The sequence below is a fragment of the Xyrauchen texanus genome, chromosome 1 (assembly GCF_025860055.1).
Source record: "Xyrauchen texanus isolate HMW12.3.18 chromosome 1, RBS_HiC_50CHRs, whole genome shotgun sequence".
NCBI lineage: Eukaryota > Metazoa > Chordata > Actinopteri > Cypriniformes > Catostomidae > Xyrauchen > Xyrauchen texanus.
The window spans coordinates 58,309,972-58,326,236 of record NC_068276.1 but is presented as its reverse complement, the minus strand read 5'-3'; the positions used below and the strand labels follow the sequence as shown (position 1 = coordinate 58,326,236).

At 37.9% G+C, this 16,265-nt stretch overlaps 1 protein-coding gene across 1 annotated transcript in view; it reads right to left on the bottom strand.

Moving 5' to 3' along the window:
• Positions 1-4,744: 4,744 nt before the first annotated feature.
• LOC127644881 (GRAM domain-containing protein 2A-like) overlaps positions 4,745-16,265 on the bottom strand; it is a 38,010-nt gene continuing 26,489 nt past the window's right edge. The window contains exons 8-13 of the mRNA XM_052128308.1: positions 14,714-14,785; positions 14,529-14,591; positions 12,423-12,600; positions 9,831-9,924; positions 8,414-8,521; positions 4,745-8,328 (exon numbers count right to left, since the gene is read on the bottom strand). Coding sequence (XP_051984268.1) covers positions 8,325-8,328; positions 8,414-8,521; positions 9,831-9,924; positions 12,423-12,600; positions 14,529-14,591; positions 14,714-14,785 — 519 coding nt within the window. The 3' untranslated portion in view covers positions 4,745-8,324. The remainder of the gene's footprint in view (positions 8,329-8,413; positions 8,522-9,830; positions 9,925-12,422; positions 12,601-14,528; positions 14,592-14,713; positions 14,786-16,265) is intronic.

The window sequence follows — 16,265 nt, the reverse complement described above, 5'->3', positions numbered from 1 at the left end:
ATGTGATCTCAGTGATTTCGACCATGGCATAATTGTCTGTGCCATATGGGCAAGTTTGAGTATTTCTGTAACTGCTGAACATGTTGTGCATTCTGAGATGCTATTTTTTTCACCACAATTGTACAGAGGGATTATCTGAGTTACCGTAGCCTTTCTGTCAGCTCGAATCAGTCTGGCCATTCTCTGTTGACCTCTCTCATCAACAAGGTGTTTCCATCCACAGAACTGCAGCTCACTGAATGTTTTTTTATTTTGGCACCATTCGGAGTAAATTTTAGGATTCATCCAGCCCAATTCAAACCAGCCTATATGGCACCAACAATCATGTCATGTCTAAATAACTAAGATCACATTTTGTTCCCCATTCTGATGGTTGATGTGAACATTAACTAAAGCTCCTGACCCGTATCTGCATGATTTTATGCACTGCACTACTGCCACATGATTGGCTGATTAGATAATCACATGAATATGTGGGTGTGAAGGTGTACCTCATAAATTGGTCTGTGAATGTAGATATATATATATATATATATATATATATATATGTATATATACTGTAAATATACACTATACATACATTATAATGCCTGGATTACAAGTGCAGGCTGTATCTGAATTTTCTATTAAATTCACAAGGTGACACTTGAAATAATGTGTTGTTGTGGTGCGTTCATTAAAGCACAGGGTGAATAGATTTTTTTCTAAAGTGGGTTGAAAGTAGAAGCTCAGTAGAGTTGTGCTTGGAAGTTCCCTAAAAATGATTGCATCTGATTCATGTTAATGAGTATTTGTCTCCACTTGGTGTTAAGGAGGGGAACTGCATCTTGCAAATCTCTTTCAAAAGACACCTTTTAACCAAAAAACCTGCTGGATGAGGATTTTTCACAGTATTTTTATATACTGCTGGGGCACCTTTACAATTGTATGTAAGGCACCAATGTCTTGAATTAATAGATTTAAATATTATTCTTAAGTACAAATTTCTGTCTCAAAAAAGACCATAATGGGCAGATTGATGCTTCATACTGCTTGTGGGGAACTTGTATTCTTCCCAAGCACTTACAAAAAGCAATCTCTATCCTATTAAATATTTTAGAGCTGAGCATAACTTTATATTCGCTATACTTACTGCCTTGCCCTGATATTACAACCCCTGGCAAATATTATGTAATCACCACACTTAGAGGATGTTCACCCAGCTTTTTTACTTTGTAGCAAATAAACAAATCACAGATATGACACAAAATCATTTTTGTTTATTAGCTGAACATTCTGGCATCGTGAAACTTCCCTCAAACAAATGAAATTACATTATTTTATTTAATGGCATATTTTGTTCCAGATCAAGTATATAAACATATAGAGAGACTCCAGTCTGGCTTCCTAAGCAACCAACTGGCCCAGTTGCCAGGGTGGGTAGAGTAATATGGGGTAACCTCCTCATATGGTTCTCGCTCTCGGTGGGGCACGTGGTGAATTGTGCGTGGATGCCTTGGAGAATAGCGTGAAGCCTCCACATGTGCTAGGTCTCCGCGGTAACACGCTCAAAAAGCCACGTGATAAGATGTGGGATTGACGGTCTCAGACGCGGAGGCAACTGAGATTTTTCCTCTGCCACCTGGATTGAGGCGAGTCACTACGCCACCACGAGGACTTCAAAAGATGGATCATTCTTTATAGACTTGACTAGTCTGGATAATTTTTCAGTGTGCCAACAGCTTTAAGCATGCTACAATATCAATCAATTGTACCCTACCAGGACCTTTTGTGCACGGCAGACAAGAACACATATCCACGTTTTAGGTTCAAAAGCCCAAACTACACAGCACACAAGAACATAGCCGACTACATTTTTTGCAGCAAGAGTATAGCCTATTATGTGTAATGTTAAAAGGTACTGAAAACTTAATATTAAATTGCTCGGCTTCAGCAGGAGTTGTTGAGATGAAGGACTCATGATTTATATATATATATATATATATATATGTAGCCATATGTAGATGGCTATAAGGTAACCATCTCTCGTCACTGACACCGGGTTCACACATCCTGCGTGAGCAGTGTGTTTTCGTTTAGTTTGTGACCCGCCGTGACAGTCTCTGTCCTCTACAGACTAACAGTCCAGCTGAAATATATCAATCAATTGCACAATTGACACACAATTGGATTGGAAGCACGCTTCACAAGGTTACACTTAATAATACTTATTATTATTATTATTATATAGCTAGTTTTTTTAATGGACTTCTTCAATCTCAGTCTCCCTGCGCCTCCCTGCAGTACCAAGGAGGGCGCGCTTAACACTTTGGGAACCACTGCCATACACCAGCAAGCACTACTGGATAAACCAATGAAATTGGAAGTGGGTCACAACACCCCATCGTCCAGACTGCTATTCATTTACTAAACATTAATTAAATTGATGCTGTGACTTTCAGTGTACTGTATGTCTTCGTATCAAAATACCTTTGTATACCAAAAACATTGTAGTATCTCCACAAAATCGTTATTTATGTGCAATTATTAATAGTCGTTAACAGCTGTTGTTGGCAAGTACTAGTAGGGCTGTAGAATGATATTCTGGGCCCCCTGACTGTATATTGCTCTGGGCCCCATTGCTATTAAAAAATACAGTTTAGGATTTGTTGTGGGGCCCTTCTGGTCCTGTGGGGCCCTATAATAATTTCTACCTTTCACCCCACTAGCAACAGCCCTGCCAGTACCTAAAAATGTGTCAGAGTCAGACTAAAGACGGTTTTGCTGGGTGAGGTGTTGTATTTCTTGCATTGAATAGACTCTTCAGACACTTTGACCCTTTAAATGCAGTCACGTTTAATTAGTAACATGTTTCGACAAATTTAGATACACATGCAATAAGACACAATCGGTAGTTCAAATGGACATCATCATCTTTATATGTGTGCATTATGAAGTGAATAAAAACATTTACTTAACATAGATGTATACTTAACATATGTGGCATATAATCACTCTTACTTCCAATGATAACATGTTTTAACCTTTAAAACTATATTTTTTATACACTCGATTCTTTCTAAACACCCCTCAGACTCTGTACACATGATTATACTGCCAGTCAACTTGTCCAGTATGGTATATTTTCAAAAGTGTTGTACATGCAAGATAACCATTGTAATGAGAAAAGCATATGTGTATAACAGGCTTGGCCAACATACAGAAGCAGGAAACAGATGCTCATTATGTGCAGCACAGTCATTAAGAAAGAGGATCATTATGGCTAATTACATGAAAGACTCATTGTGTGTTTATTACATTATATTGCTTTGAATGTATATTATGTATATTTTCTAGAAATAAATGGTCTTTTTTTTTTTATTAGATAGGTTGCCACCATTAGAAAGAAGTCAGGTGGCCTGAGAAATGTTGGTGGCGAGCTGAAATGATGTAAGATGCAAGTCCATTGGCTGAATGTAACCAAATTGAACGATTTATGGGCTCAGTAAGGATAGCAGAAATGTATAAAGTTGGAAGCATGGAACTGGGAGGGTAGAACGGACAGGCGGCCTTCTCAGGTTTGTTGGTTGCTCAATAAACGTATACCTTTGACATCTGGAATCCTCGACTGAGAGATTTCTTGCAAAAAGAGGGAACAAACCATCAACAATTTCCACAACACCAGCAGGTGAACTGAACTGTGAAGTGTCTTGAATGTTTTCTTTCTCATTGAGCAACTCAACAACAAACTCTCCATCACTTCTGCAGCATGTAGAGAAATCAGATGCTAGTCAAGTACCTCTTCTTCTCATGGACCATCATAGGCAGAAGCAAGACCAGCTCAAAGGTGTGCTGAGCTTCAATACTGAATGCTGAGATACAATGTTATGTAATATATATTATTAGTTGATAATAAAGCATTGAAAAATTTCTACTAATTTGTCGATTAGTGTCACCTATTGTAAAGGCGTGAATGTGCTGGTCATTTGCTTCACCTTCTATGGGAAAGGGCCATTCGTCGGCCATTCGCCGGCATTATCGTGTCACGTTTGGTCTTATAGCCCTATAAATAAGATTTTGTCAAGATACTCGCATGTTCTACTTTTTCATTTTAAAAGATAATTCACCCAAAACTGAAAATGTTCTCAGCATTTACTCACCTTCGTGCCATCCCAAATGTGTAGGACTTTCTTTTTTCTGCTCAACACAGATTTTTAGAAGAGTATTTCAGCTGTATTGGTCCTTACAATGCAAGTGAATGGTGGCCAGAACTCTGAAGGTCCAAAAAGCACATAAAGGTAATCCATAAGACTCTTGTGGTTAAATCCATGTCTTCAGAAGTGATATGATAGGTGTGCATGAGAAATAGATACATATTTCAGTCCTTTTTCCAAACCAGCCACAACAATACAGTAGGTGGCAAAACGCACAAAGAATGCGAATCGCCAAAAACTAAAGAAGAAGAAGAATGTGAAAGTGGAGATTTATTGTACAAAAGGACTTAAATATTGATCTGTTTCTCACCCACACCTATCATATCACTTCAGAAGACATGGATTAAACCTCTGGAGTCTTCGGGATTGCTGCCTTTATGTGTTTTTCAGAGCTTCAATATTTTGGTACCCATTCACTTGCATTGTGAGGACCAAAAGAGCTGAAATATTCTCCTAAAAATCTTTGTTTGTGTTCAGAAGTCGTCATCTAACACATCTGGGATGGCATGAGGGTGAGTAATAAATGATGAAAGACTTTTCATTTTTGGGTGAACTATCCCTTTAGTTGCTACGCCATATTACTTGGTGGAAGGATGTAGTCCGATTATTATTTATGATAATTATATGGTATTTTTTATCATATTGCTTTTGCCGCTGTTTCATAAAAGCCATCCGCTACTACAGTCCATGCATGACAGTTTTACATTTGTAACCTTATCCATGGTAAAATCACTGTAACACTCTGCTTCTGCATGTAATGTCTTATTGTTTAAGAACGGACAGCACATTCTGCACCTGACTGAGAAATAATACTAAAGCTGAACTGAAAATAGACCCCAAAAAAATGGCTGTCCCGAAAATCATTCCCTTTGGAGCAACAGTAAAATCATAATGTATGAAACATAATATTCCAAAGAGCCCACACAGCAGAGAAATATTCGTGAATTTATAACACATTCAGCTCTCTAATGCCCATTTAAAAGACCACATCCTGTGAGACAGGTGCTTATGAAAAGGTCTGAGGAGCAGAGAGTGGAAAATCACTGAATTAGTCTCATCACTATGTAGTTGTGTATGTTCTTTTATTCACCAAGGATGCATTAAATGGTGAAGACATTACGGCGAAGACATTTATAATGTTTCAAGATACTATTTCAGTTTAAATAAATGCTATGTTCGTTAAACTTTGTTTCTCCAAGAATCCTCCACTTGCAGCAATGACAGCTGTGCAGATCTTATGCCTTCCAGAGTTATTTAGTTATACACAGTAGCACCAGTAGATTTGTGACGTGAATGAAAACGAGGCTATATGAGGCATTGGCAACAGTCCCTTTAATTGCATACATCTTATAAAGCTGCATAAGCTCCAATACCATATTTCATTTCCCACAACTCATCTTTTTGGGCTGTTTTGACAACTACCAAAACACATTATACAACAGTACAACTCATTGAAGAAACTGTAAATCCATCACAGCTTCATTGTCATTCCTGTAAGAAATTAAAGATGACGCTACTGTGATTAAGTTCCATAGACGTATTTGGCTTGTAGGACACTTCTCACAGACTTTACGATTAAACTCTCACAACAGCTTATTAACCCCTCAAATGTCGATTTATCAATCCTTAATACACATTCTTAAATTTACAATCCAACTTTAGCCAGATAGCAACAGAATTTGGTCCAAATCTGGCATGATTTTGGAACATCTGGTTTAGTTTTGGCAGTGGTGGTGCCAAACGCCTTTGAGTGAAATAGCATTTGGCTAAAGTCTGGTGTGAGTCCCGGACCCCGGTCAACCAAAAGAAAAAAAGCAACAACAGGCATTTATTTGGTTATAAATTGGTTTGAGTGTGTTCCACCAAAATCTGCTGAGATGTGGGCGGAGTCTGATTTGCTCAAACAACGATGTTGGCTAGACATGAGAAGTTCCAGCATCCCAGACTTTTCAGTTTTATCATCAGCTTTTGTGAAACCACTAATAAACTTCTCTACAAGTTGCATATTCACTGTCTCTTCACTACTGCCGGTTACTCATCTGCACCAGTTTATTAAGCTAACACAAATCCATCATCAGCTTCAAACATACTTCAAACTCCAGTTGATGCAAAATGGTGCAATTAGTTTTTGTGAAAATACTGGAGGCAAATGAAATATTTTTGTGTAAAAACAACAACAACAAAAACGTATCCATTGATGACATTAACAAACATTATTACATAATGCTAAACAGTATTGATGTATTGATATTCTTGTTTTGAAATCCTCCCTAAATTCTCATCCACACCTTTGGGGCGGCTGTGGCCTAGTTGGTAGAGCGGGTCGGCCACTAATCGCAAGGTCCGCCCCACACGACCCCACATGCCGAAGTGTCCTTGGGCAAGACACTGAACCCCAAGTTGCTCCCAATGGCAGGCTAGCTTACATACCTTACATAGCAGCTCTGCCGCCACTGGTGTATGAATGTGTGTGTGAATGGGTGAGTGAGACGCAGTGTAAAGCGCTTTGAATACCGTGAAGGCTTAAAAAGGCGCTATATAAGTGCAGACCATTTAAACCTATCATATCACTTCTGAAGACATGGATTAAACCACTGGAATCATATTGATTACTTTTATGCTGCCTTTATATGCTTTTTGGAGCTTTAAAGCTCTGGTCACCCTCTTCTTGCATTGTATGGACCAACAGAGCTGAGATATTCATCTAAAACTCTTTGTTTGTGTTCAGCAGAAGAAAGAAAGTTATATAGTTCTAAATGATTGTTGTTGTCTGTGATACCAGTTACTTTTCTCATCGCTGGACAGGATGGACCAATCACAGTGGTTTTTGCGATTACTGAATAAGGGTATATACAGTATCTAGATCATTTAATAGAGATTGCTGGGGCAGATTTACATTTGTATCTCACGTACCAGTCATTTGAATAATATTTTGTGTAAAAATAAACAAAAAAAACGTATCCATTGATGACATTAACAAACATTACTTAATGATAAACAGTATTTGATGTATTGACATTCTAGATTTGAAATCCTTCCTAAATTCCATCTCAAATATTTTACTCCAGTATGAAAACTCTCATAATTTACTCACCCTCATGTTGTTCCATACCAACCAAACTTTTTTGTTCCACCGAAGAAAGTCAAATTGGTATATTTTTTATTTAGTTTTTGTCAACTAACCATTTAAGGTCTAGATGTTTCCTTACAGAATGTACAAACTTACCTTTAATAATAGGCCATCATTAAAACTACCATTTCATATGACTGGATGTGGAGTTTAAGTCTCCCTTCGGAAACCCATCATGCATCGTGTAAAGGTGTGATGATATTAACGGTTACTGTTTAAGACTCTTTATGCATAGCAATGTACTTTGGAAAACAACTACACAGTGATAACCTTTAAAAAGTGCATTATATCAGTGCACCATTTTTATCTTAAGTTGCCTGTGAATTCTTTACTTATTGCAACTATATTATTTGACATTCATTATGCCACACATTCTGCCCTCAGTCAGGGCAATATATCATATTGCACCGACTTGAGCTAACATTCGTAATGCTCTGAACGCATAGTGAGAATTATTAATAGTGTATTTAGTCATACTGTATATAGGCCTATATTGTCAGGATGCTCTTAACTAAATCTTATTGGAAATGCTGGGACATACGTGTTTGCATACATAAAATAATCTAATCTAAATGCACTCTATTGGATCCTGAGCGATAAATATTTATAACTTTTATTATTTATTGTAGTTCTATGAGTATTATGTATGACATTCAATACTCAAGAGACCACAAAACCTAGTTTTTGTTTGGAGAAAACTACGTTTTGCATAATATTTCCCCATAATATCACTTCCAAGGGTTTGCATCTGGTCTGCATCCTGTGCAAGTGAGGCAGGTGCTTTCGTCCTGTTGTGTATGGTAATAAAGAATGGCTTGCTTTGAGAACACTTCCTGTTTTGTTCTCCTACTGTAAGTCAGTCTTCAATGTCAACACAATCTGAGGCAGAACTCTGCTTCAATAAATAATATAGTCTGTTTTGCATAGTGCAAAAACCAAGCGTGAAAGAGAGTGCTAGTGTTGGGCAGGCTGTCCCGTGAACTGCAGCAGGTGACCATCAGTTACCTGTATGGGCAGACAGACAGTACGAGCTGTAAATGAGCTGTAAGTCTAGTGTGAACTGCGTAAGACAGTGTGGAATTACATGTACCTTTCTCGGAGAGTCAGTGCAGGGTTGTTGCTTAGGAAAGAGAGCTGCTGCTCCAGGCTGCAGACACGGAAGGCCAGGTAACATGAAGACAGGATGAGCAGGATAATGCTAAGAGACAGAAGTCAGTTCATACTGAGTGCAAACCAGCTACTTTGAAACTGTAGCTTCCCAACTATAAGCTACTCATAACTTAAAGTAGTTAAACTACAGTCAATCCACACTTTAACAAATGTTAGCTACATTATAAGTTACTAAAAATGGTAGCTTACCACACTGAAGCTATTAAAAGAAAAAAAAATGGTATAATAGAAAAAAAAAAGCATTCTTACTACAATATTACGGCAAAAAAAAAAAATAACAACAGTCTTTAGTTAAACAATGATAGTTACTTCAATATGATCCTTAGCATATATAAATATTTCGCTTAAAAAAAGAAGGCATAGTCCCTTCAGAGATAGTTCACCAGAAAATGAAAATGCTCTCATCATTACTCATGCTGTCTCAGATGTGTGTGACTTTCCTTCTTCTGCTGAACACAAATTAAGATTTTTAGAAGAATATTTTAGCTCTGTTGGTCCATACAATGCAAGTCAACAGGGTCCAAAACTTTGAAGCTCCAAAAAGCACATTAAGTCAACATAAAAGTAATCCATAAAACTCCAGTGGTTTAATCCATGTCTTCAGAAGTGATATGATAGATGTGGTTGAGAAACAGATCAATATTTAAGTGCTTTCACTATAAATCTCCCCTTTCAAACAGCCCTCCTAAGTGTTCTTCAATTGTTTTAGTGATTTGCATTCTTTGTGCATATCGCCACCTTCTGGGCAGGGGGGAGAATTTATAGTAAAAAAAAAAGGACTTAAATATTGATCTGTTTCTCACCCACACTTATCATATCACTTCTGAAGACATGGATTAAACCACTGGAGTCGTATTGATTATTTTTATGATGCCTTTATATGCTTTTTGGAGCTTTAAAGCTCTGGTCACCCTCTTCTTGCATTGTGTGGACCAACAGAGCTGAGATATTAATCTAAAACTCTTTGTTTGTGTTCAGCAGAAGAAAGAAAGTTATATAGTTCTAAATGATTGTTGTTGTCTGTGATACCAGTTACTTTTCTCATCGCTGGACTGGATGGACCAATCACAGTGGTTTTTGCGATTACTGAATAAGGGTATACAGTATCTAGATAATTTAATAGAGATAGCTGGGGAAGATTTACATTTGTAAGCACCTCAATGAAGGGTACAATTGTTTGTCTCAAAGGAAACCTTCATTGGTTGACAACATTTGCTGCCCAGTAGTAGAGATACAAGACATAAATGGTGTAATATATGATGTAAAATTGGTTTTTATAAGCCTCAGTCAGCAGAAAGTCATGGACACAGAGCCAGAAGAAACCGATCCAAACTCACAGCAGGATGAAGAACCTCAGTAGCTGGTACTCCATCTGGCCCAACTCCGGTATCGTCTCTGAGAGGAGGATCTTTTTGGTTTCCAGACCTTGTTCTACAGTAGACAGACCAGAATAATGCTTTTAGAGACTGAACTACAAGATTCTTGTATTACTAAAGTGATTGACAAAGTTTAAAACAGTATACAGTAGAAATGACATTAATGTGACAAGTTGTATACATTTAACATTGATTGATCAACATTTTTATAATTGTTTCATATTTAATGTTAACTATGTGAAGTACCCATAACCAAATAGTCAAATTTTGATTGAAGTGTTTATATATTTATTTTTATTTCAATCAAGCATCTAATGCATTTAATGCATCAGTGGAAGGCAGAGACTGACATTTTTCATTCTTCATCTCTGCATGCTGAAATCTCCCATTTAATCCTGTATTGCATAAGATAAGCGGACCAGTGTGAACAGAACTGGCCCTGCATGCCACATAGTAACACACACTGAAAGAACCGGCCAATCACAACATGAGCAGAGATCCGACGTCAAAGTGAAGTGATCAGCTTGTTCCCAAACAGAACTAAATCATTTAATGGACAGTTTCTCATTCCATCTCTCAAATGAATGCCAGAGAGGTTTGATCAAATAAGGACGACATTAGTCCGGTCAGAGGAATTAATCTGCTCATGTTAAAACCTTTTCCCACTGTAGAAGAGACTTTTACCCTGCACAAAAACAATCATACAGTAGACACCAATAATGTAAAACAGAGATCAGGAACATTCATTTTCAACTGAGTTCCAACACTTTTTCACAAATGAATTTCCATGACCTTTCCAGTCATTTTTAAAATCAATTTCTATTCAGAGCAATTCACTAATGAATCATTCAGACCCATATGTGAAATAGTGTGATTGATTCCTTGAAAAGAACCGACTCAACAGACATCACTTTGACTTGCAAGTTTTTCTCTACATAAGAGCAATAGTTAGCTAATGAAATACTGTATTTTAGAGCAGAGCAAAACTAGAAAAATGCATAGCTTCTTTTCCACCATCAGGCCTAACAGGTATTTTTGCTCAGCCGTGCCGTTCCATGTTGATCCAGGCCAGTTGAGACATTGAGTCACAGTTTATTTTTCCACTGTGGTGCAAATACATCGTTTGGTGACTGTGTGATATATGGTAAATGGTCTGCACTTATATAGCACTTTTTTTAACCTTAGAGGTTACCAAAGCGCTTTACACTTTGTCCCAATCACCCATTCACACACACTCATACACCAATGGCGGCAGAGCTGCCATGCAAGGCGCAAGCCTGCCATTGGGAGCAACTTAGGGAGCAACAGTCGCCCCATGATAGGTAAATATTGCAAGAGTGCACCCATGGAGGATATTTCATGACCGCATATTCCAGTTTTTAGGACTGCTTTCCCCCTGGTTTTTACTCTGCTAAAGCATGGGAAAGACATGTCCCATGTCACTAAAAGGGCAACAACAAAAAAAAAAGAGAAAAGGGTAAGAGGTTTACGATCATTTGCTAAGGGGTTGTGCATACCACCGGACACGAACACACAGAAAAGTTGCCTAATATAATGATATAACTTATATACACTAAATAAATAAAATTAACTTTAACAGCTACCTAGAAACAAATAAGTTAACCTGGCGTAGGCAAATTGTCAGTCATGAGCCACCACGTACTAAAGCCATTCCACCTGCACGGCTGAGCATGCTTAGCAAACCGTTAACTGAACTTAAGTGGAAATGCTACTGGAACCGTTCCTGACTGTGCTTAAAACCATTCGGCCCAGTGGTGGAAAAGAGGCTTGTGTTTACAACATTGTCTATGACTTGATTTCATTCATTTCCATGATGCGTCCAAGCTTGGAAAACACCATTTGAAAATGACCTGATATTTCCAGGCTTCCCATGACTTTGGGAACCTTGTTGAAGATTACATTAGTAACACTTTACTATAGGGTTCCATCCATTAACATTAGTCGACGCAATAGGTATTTGTTATACATTTTTGTTAATCAAGTTAATAAAAATACAGCTGTGTGTCTAATGTTGTTAAATATGTATTAGTATATGCTAAAATGAATATAAACAAAGATTAATAAATGTTGTAAAAGTTTTCTTCATTGTCAGTTTATGTTGTTCAGTAAAGGATAATGTACAATCAGCCGGTTGTTATCGCAAAGTAAACCCCGACAGGGTGATCAGGATTAAGCATCTTATTGCAAGATTATATGCTAAATAAATAAATGCACATGAAACATTGATTTGAGTTTAAATAATTTCATCAGATTAGAGAAGCATGAGAGATGGCTCACAACACCTGGATAAGCAGTCTGAAACAGATGTGCGGTTGTTACTGAGAAATATCAGATCACTAGATGGCGCCATTGACCAAACAGAATCGAGTATTCCAGAGAGCCGTGTAATAACTAATGTTAACAAATGGAACCTTATATTAGTGTTCACATTACATTACTGTGTTTTGCCTAATAATTGTCAATGTTTACCCTTAAGGAAAGTAGTGATAGTTAATTTCACGTCACTTTATCTTGGTTGCTTCAATCACTCACCCTCCAGAGGTTGGTCTGCTTGGTAGGGGTTGTCCCCAGCCCTCAGACTGCTGGTGGAGTTTCCCAGTAGATCAGGTAGAGAGGATGCCACGGATGCCACTGACGGCTTCCTCCTCCACTTCAGCACTGGTGGAAACTCATCTGGTACTGGAAACACTTCAGGAACAGGGAATTCATCCTACACCAGCACACAGACACACACAGCGAGATTGAGTGTGTTCTTCAAATTGATTAATACTGTAGCAGGTTTATTGGGTTCAGACATGTGCGGTTTCATTTTAGTTTTGTTCCTTGTTATTTCATTTACTTTCCATGGCATTAGTATGTCTGTAACCAACCTGTAAAAAAAGTTGTAAAATAATACGTGGATATTAGACTGGAAATACTTCCGGGAAGTTGATATGTCCTAAAATATAATTTGGCTAATTCCTTTATGCATGCATGCTTTTATAATTATTATAACCTTTATAATGTACTGTATACTGTATAATTAGCATGACCTCATATTAATTGAGAGTGAACAAGTGAAAAAAGGTGTTTGAAAATGATGAAGCACAGCTATGGTGACCAGTAACAGCACCTATTGCCGAGTTTACACTAGACGATTTTAACCCTGATCTTTGCTCGCCGACAGTTTTGTGGAGATCGCCGACAAAAGCCTGAAATCGTGGGCAAATCGGAGCTCACTCCCATGAGCGACGATCGCAATGTATGAACTATCAAAGACGTGATCTGAGAGAAGCTGGATATCTAGCATGTTAAATATCTGAACCTGTCTGCGATTCCAAATCCTGCAGAGTGAAATGTGTTTTGACTGAATACAACTGTAGTGTTGACCAACAGCCAATGAGAGGGCAAGAAACGGGCACGGGAAGTTTCAGTGGGAGTCCTGATGTACCTGCAACAGAACATCAACTAGCATGACAGCGGTATCAACAAAGTCTCATTGGACCGAATAAATGGAGGAAATATTAGTGGAACATTGGCAGGAGCACCAGCACCTATTTGATGTTTCATCTGAACTGTAGCACAACCGGGTGGAGAAAGAGAAGATTTTGAGAGATATTCCCAATTCTCTTGGACAGTCAGGTAAGCAAACAGTAGGAGGCACTTTTTCATATTGTAACAAATACATGATTAAAAACATACACATCATATTCAGAAATTCATAACATATGACCATGCATTTGTTTTCATATCTCGTATCACTTCTTATATGTACTCTGTTGTGAAACGTAGTTTGGAGTCCAGGCAGAGTCGTCAGGGTATTCATCAATAGTGAAATGTCTTGTAATGTGTTCACCCGTCGCAGATGCCTCATGTAATTTGAAAATGCTACGACTTCCGTGACAAGACAGACAGTTGTGTAATATGAATGGTACCACGATCCGACGTCTTTGAAAGTCGCGTAGTGTAGGAGGCATAAGATTTATACTTTTCCTCAAACATAAGTATACATTTAATTTTAAATCTTGATCAGTGTTTATTCCTTTTACTAGCCACTTAACATTAAAGTAACAGATTGATGTTTCACATGCTGTAAATGTAATATTAAATATAATTTAAATCCATGGCAATTGCTTATGTTTGCAGTCTCAGAATCAATGAATGTAACACATAGGATTTTCTGCTCTTAAAGTCCAGGAGTGGTGGTGGCGTAGTGGGCTAAAGCACATAACTGTTAATCAGAAGGTTGCTGGTTCGATCCCCACAGCCACCACCATTGTGTCCTTGAGCAAGACACTTAACTCCAGGTTGCTCCGGGGATATTGTCCCTGTAATAAGTGAACTTTAAGTCACTTTGGATAAAAGCATCTGCCCAAACATAAACCAAATTGTGACACTGGATAACAACTACATGTCTGAAGGTGCATGTTCACTTTGTGACACAACAGAGGGTTAAAGCTTCAATATTATCCATCTACTGGGTTTAGATTAAGTCCGAGCGACATACAAAAATAATTTGAAGGGATAATTACAGTATAGGTAAATTGTGTAATATTTTATACACACCGCATTAGGGTTTCTGGGACCCAAAATTAAAGTAAAGTCAATCTCAACACAACAAAACAGCCAATCCTAAAGTGTCATGATTCTCAAACCTACCAGAGATATAGCAGTGGGCTCCTCCATATACTGCTTGATGCTGAGGATCTTCTTGCCATTGACCTGCATGATATACAGTAAGAGTTTCAAAATGTCCTGCATGCATTTGTCATTATCAAGACAAATATTACTTACATAATGTTCCAAAAATAACGACCAATAGGTGCTGAGTAAAGCACTCTCACCTGTAGATGCGTGCAGATGCGTCTCAACACTTCATACACACTGTCTCTGGACAGCAGAGATACAAACACATACTGTGGGTCGAGAAAACAGACACAAACATATTCCTGTAATTGTACACAGTCTGTGCACAGTCACTATAATTGTACACAGTCTATGCACAGTCACTATATACATACAGTCTATGCACAGTCACTATATGCATACAGTCTATGCACAGTCACTATATGCATACAGTCTATGCACAGTCACTATATACATACAGTCTATGCACAGTCACTATATGCATACAGTCTATGCACAGTCACTATATGCATACAGTCTATGCACAGTCACTATATGCATACAGTCTATGCACAGTCACTATATGCACACAGTCTATGCACAGTCACTATATACATACAGTCTATGCACAGTCACTATATGCATACATTATATGCCCAGTCACTATATGCACACAGTCTATGTACAGTCACTATATGCATACAGTCTATGCACAGTCACTATATGCATACATTATATGCACAGTCACTATATGCACACATTATATGCCCAGTCACTATATGCACACAGTCTATGTACAGTCACTATATGCATACAGTCTATGCACAGTCACCATATGCATACATTATATGCCCAGTCACTATATGCACACATTATATGCCCAGTCACTATATGCACACAGTCTATGTACAGTCACTATATACATACAGTCTATGCACAGTCACTATAGTCTATGCACAGTCACTATATGCATACATTATATGCCCAGTCACTATATGCACACAGTCTATGTACAGTCACTATATGCATTCAGTCTATGTACAGTCACTATATGCATTCAGTCTATGCACAGTCACCATATGCATACATTATATGCCCAGTCACTATATGCACACATTATATGCCCAGTCACTATATGCACACAGTCTATGTACAGTCACTATATGCATTCAGTCTATGCACAGTCACTATATGCATACATTATATGCACAGTCACTATATGCATACAGTCTATGTACAGTCACTATATGCATACAGTCTATGCACAGTCACTATATGCATACATTATATGCACAGTCACTATATGCACACAGTCTATACACAGTCACTATATGCACACAGTCTATGCACAGTCACTATATGCACACAGTATATGCACATCACTGCAGGACAATCCAGCTGAAGGTAGTAGCTATGAAAAATGTGTTCGAACAACGACATTGTTTACATCACTTGATGCATTCAATTAAAACTTTGTTTGAAATTTTCAAGCATTGCTGATGATAATAACAGAACTCACTTGGTTATCTGTTCAAAGTGTAAGTATTTAAATTCCGAACTTACTGAAATGGAGCTTGAATGAGCTTAAGTTTGAACTTTTCATGCAATTTCATTTGAAACTTTTCCATTTTGGTGGGTGGAAATTTTGACCGTGTGGTTTTGCCCAAGCTGGTCATTAGCAGGTCTAAGATGATTTAGGTTTAGGTGGTTTAGGTACCTGCCTGTGCTGGGAGACCATCTTGGACCAGGACAAAATTAGTTACCATATTC